The 3,655-nt window shown below is 39.9% G+C and overlaps 1 protein-coding gene across 1 annotated transcript; it reads right to left on the reverse strand.

Moving 5' to 3' along the window:
- Positions 1-1,718: 1,718 nt before the first annotated feature.
- On the reverse strand, positions 1,719-2,920 carry LOC117571488 (uncharacterized). The gene is made up of 2 exons (XM_034253656.2): positions 2,752-2,920; positions 1,719-2,685 (listed from the first exon to the last, which is right to left on the reverse strand). The coding sequence occupies exons 1-2, from the start codon at positions 2,773-2,775 to the stop codon at positions 1,999-2,001; spliced, it is 711 nt and encodes a 236-aa protein (XP_034109547.1). The 5' UTR covers positions 2,776-2,920; the 3' UTR covers positions 1,719-1,998.
- Positions 2,921-3,655: the final 735 nt, after the last annotated feature.

Genomic DNA, 3,655 nt, shown 5'->3' on the forward strand with positions numbered 1-3,655 from the left:
GCGCGCTCTCCATCATCATTTCTTCTTCAAGTCGCAATTAATAATTGTTCGAATTGCGAGTGTGTCGATAAAATTGCACGTGTGATTCGCAATTAAAACAAATTACTTGTTCTTCAACTCATTTTGACAGCGCTTGCTGAACTTATCGATTCCTGGCATCGTTTCCCATAAAGTCCCAGGAAAGAGGCCAAGGAGCAGCCACAACATGATTAAAAAGATCATATAACTATGGCAGATACTTCAAATTGACTAAAGGAAACTGACAAGGATATCTATAGATAATAAAAGAGAGAGAGAAAGGGACAGAAAAGTTTGATGAAAATATAGGTTAATAAGTTACGCATTGGTATTTGGGTGTTCTCAAGGCGAATCCTTGGGCTTCCCTGCCCTAAAGTTGAAGACAATCGGGGAGTAGGGTATCATGGGAGGGTCTATACATAGTAAAAAAACGATGTATAAAGTGGGAAAGTTTGAAGATCACCAGCAGACTTACCTTTTAGTAACAATTGATGAAAAGAAACGACGAACAATAAAAGGAAATAGAGAAAATTCACAAATAAGTATTGTTGAATAAGGGATATTAGGATAAGATGGTTCAGGATAATTACCTTATTTTAGTATCAATTCTAAAAAGTCTCTAAAATGCTTAAGAACTAAACTGCAAATGAAACTAGACTTCACGACCAAATCTCTTAATGAGCAATCTTTATGACGTTAAAACCTTTTCATTTGCATAAAACGAAAAAAACTTAAAGACGCTATAAGCTCAGAAAAAGAAGAAAACAAAAATAGTAGTGTATTAAATGTGTTTCTCTTGCTAGTCAGTCAATTAAAATGTGATTTTTTTCTGCTAAACTGTGGAATCTTCTGTGAGGTCATAACTTTACTCTAGAACGATTAGAGCGTTAAGCAATTTCTAAAAAAAGATAACAATGGATGGCAAATTTGGTAGAACTGTCACATTTTATGTATTTTCCCTGTGATTAGGAATTTAAATCTACTTTTGTGATAATTTTCTGCTTGTTGGTTGTTTTGTTTCTCGCTTTCTACTTTAGAATAATATCGATCTTTTTAATGCTAAGACTTAAGCATAATATTCTATTCTATATGCTATTCAGTTGTGCTAAAAGGTGCTAATGTCGTTTGGAGAAAGTTTGGCGAACCGTGAAGCGAATTACAAAAAAAAATAAACAAAATTGAAAAGAAATCAAGAGAAGAGGCGACATCGTTGAAACTTTGTAAGGCTGAAAAGAAAGAAGTCTACGTAAAGAGTTGAGTAGCTGCAAAGGGGGAAGGGGAAGACAATAAATCAAATTGTATCTATTGTTGTAGGGGAAACATGGGCTTTGAGTATCATATGTAAATGCGAATAAACGCGAATGTGTATTTTAATTATACGAAAATTTCATTCGAATTAATAGCGAAGAAGAATTTGCATAAATGACAAACTGACAAACTGTAAACAGTAAACAAGTTGTTTCCTAACTGTGCTCCATGTAATTGCGACTGAAACGGAGAAGGCAGAGGAAGAATCGCCAACAATTAACAGATTTTCAGATTTCAGATTCTGTGCGCTTGGTTTTTGGTCGATGACTCAAGCAAACGTCTTTTTTCGCAGTCAACAAGTCAAGACACTTGACCAAGAACTAAGACTGCTGATCGGGTCTTGAGTTGAGTTGAGTTGTAGTTTGTGTGTGTAGTAAGTGGTATGAAATGAGGCATTTTCAAGAGGCGTTTATTTCTGTGTTTTGTGTTTTTTTTTTGTTCATTTTTGGCAAGCATGTTGTGGGGTACGTGGGGGGTACATGGGTTCGTTTTGAGGGGAGTTACAAGATACAAGATATCGTATCTAGATACGAGTACGTGTACGAGTACGAATACGATTACGAGTACATTATATGTTAGGTAGTAATTAGTATAAGTTTTGTGGTAATTAGCAATTATAATTATGGTGAATAATAATTTAACTAAGCATACAATGAGCGCGCGCGTGCAAGATCACAAAGCAGTCAAGCTACTACCTACTAACAGTCTCACGACTGACCCCTCGGTCGTCGCCCGAGTCGCCACCGGAGTCGTTACCGGAGTCACCACCAATGGAGCAGTCTCGAATCGCTGGTTGCGCGGTATCGGCTCCGCCTTGCTCTTGATCAGATACTTGGCGAACTCGGCGGGCGAGCGAAAGGATTTGATGGGGAATTTGCCGAAACGGCCGTTCGTCTTGGACACCACATAATAGATGGGATAGGCGCCGGGTGTCACCTGTATGGGGAGCGCCGTATCCGGATCACTGGGACTGCTCTTAGTTTCGGGGGGGAACTGCAATTGCTTCTGCTGCTTTGTCTTCAGCTTCTGCTTGGGAAAGGCTTTTAGTTCGAACGTGTTCGAGTTTTTTAATGCGCTCAGCGTTGCTTCACCATGCTTGGCGGCCGGACGCATGCGTCTCGAGTCCAAATACTGCCGTTGGCGTCCCACCTTGCCGCCCGGTCGCAGTGTCTGTATCTGAAACAGTTCCGAGTTCATTTGATCCTTGTTGCGATCCTGTCTCACCGGCAGCTCCTGCGGAATGACGTGTATGACCTTTTGCGGTTTGTTCTCGATCTCAATCACCTCCTCCTTGACCAGCTCCTCGGACTCCTTGGCCAGACCGATGGCGAGCACAGCCCACAGTGCCACCAAGAGCAGCTGCAAAGTTCAAGCTTAACTTAGACACAGATCAAGCGTAAAAACTCAATCAATCAATCAAATTACCAAAATATGACGAAAGCCGAACATTTCGTTAAATCACCAAAAAATATGGAACACTACGTTAACTACGCTCTATTAACTCGATCTCAGTCAGAGGTATTTTTTTTTGTTTTTTTGTTAAGTTTCTCCCACTCCGCGATTGCGACTTTAGTTAAATGCTGCCGTTTGACGACTGAACTGCGATCGCTGTTCACAGCAGCGCTGTAAGCTTCTGCTTCTCAGTTGCCGCTGTCATTCTTCCCGCTGTCGGTTCCCCTTTCCCCCTACCCCACCTCTGCGTCTGCTACCAGATCCGTCTCGTCCGCCTCTGCGCCGTTAGATTCTTTTTAATGAAGTGGCATGGCCTTTTGTTGTGAGTTTGGATGTGTGGCAACGACAGCGACAACAACAACGACAACGCAGCCAGAACAAATTATGAGCCAAATTTATGTAGACGCTAACAAATTGCTAGCTTCAGATTCGAGTAACATTCATCGCACACAAGTCTAATAACTTGCTCATTAAATTTGCCACGCTTATGCGAATAAGGAAGAGGTTCACTCTATAAAATATCAATGGTGATTACCTTGCTTTCCTATACAAATTAACCACAGGAATACGTTCAATTCAAGGTTGCATTACAAAACAAATTTGGATCTAAAGAGCGTCAAATTTGTCTATGCAGCAATATTTGGTTGAGTTTACGAACATGTTGAACTTTAGCTTGACTTCGTCTGCGATCATAATTGCTCAATTAACGGTAGCAACTTTCCCAAAATAGGATAGAAAACTGTTAAGAATTTAACAGCTTTCTTGAAATGTTAAAAAAATGGAAACGGTCTTTGTTTTAAATAATTATATTAATGCACTTTTATTTTGAGCTCAAGGAAAAACTTGATTCGGTTTAGTTTATTTTTATGCAATCTTA

The sequence above is a fragment of the Drosophila albomicans genome, chromosome 3 (assembly GCF_009650485.2).
Source record: "Drosophila albomicans strain 15112-1751.03 chromosome 3, ASM965048v2, whole genome shotgun sequence".
NCBI classification, from domain to species: Eukaryota; Metazoa; Arthropoda; class Insecta; order Diptera; family Drosophilidae; genus Drosophila; species Drosophila albomicans.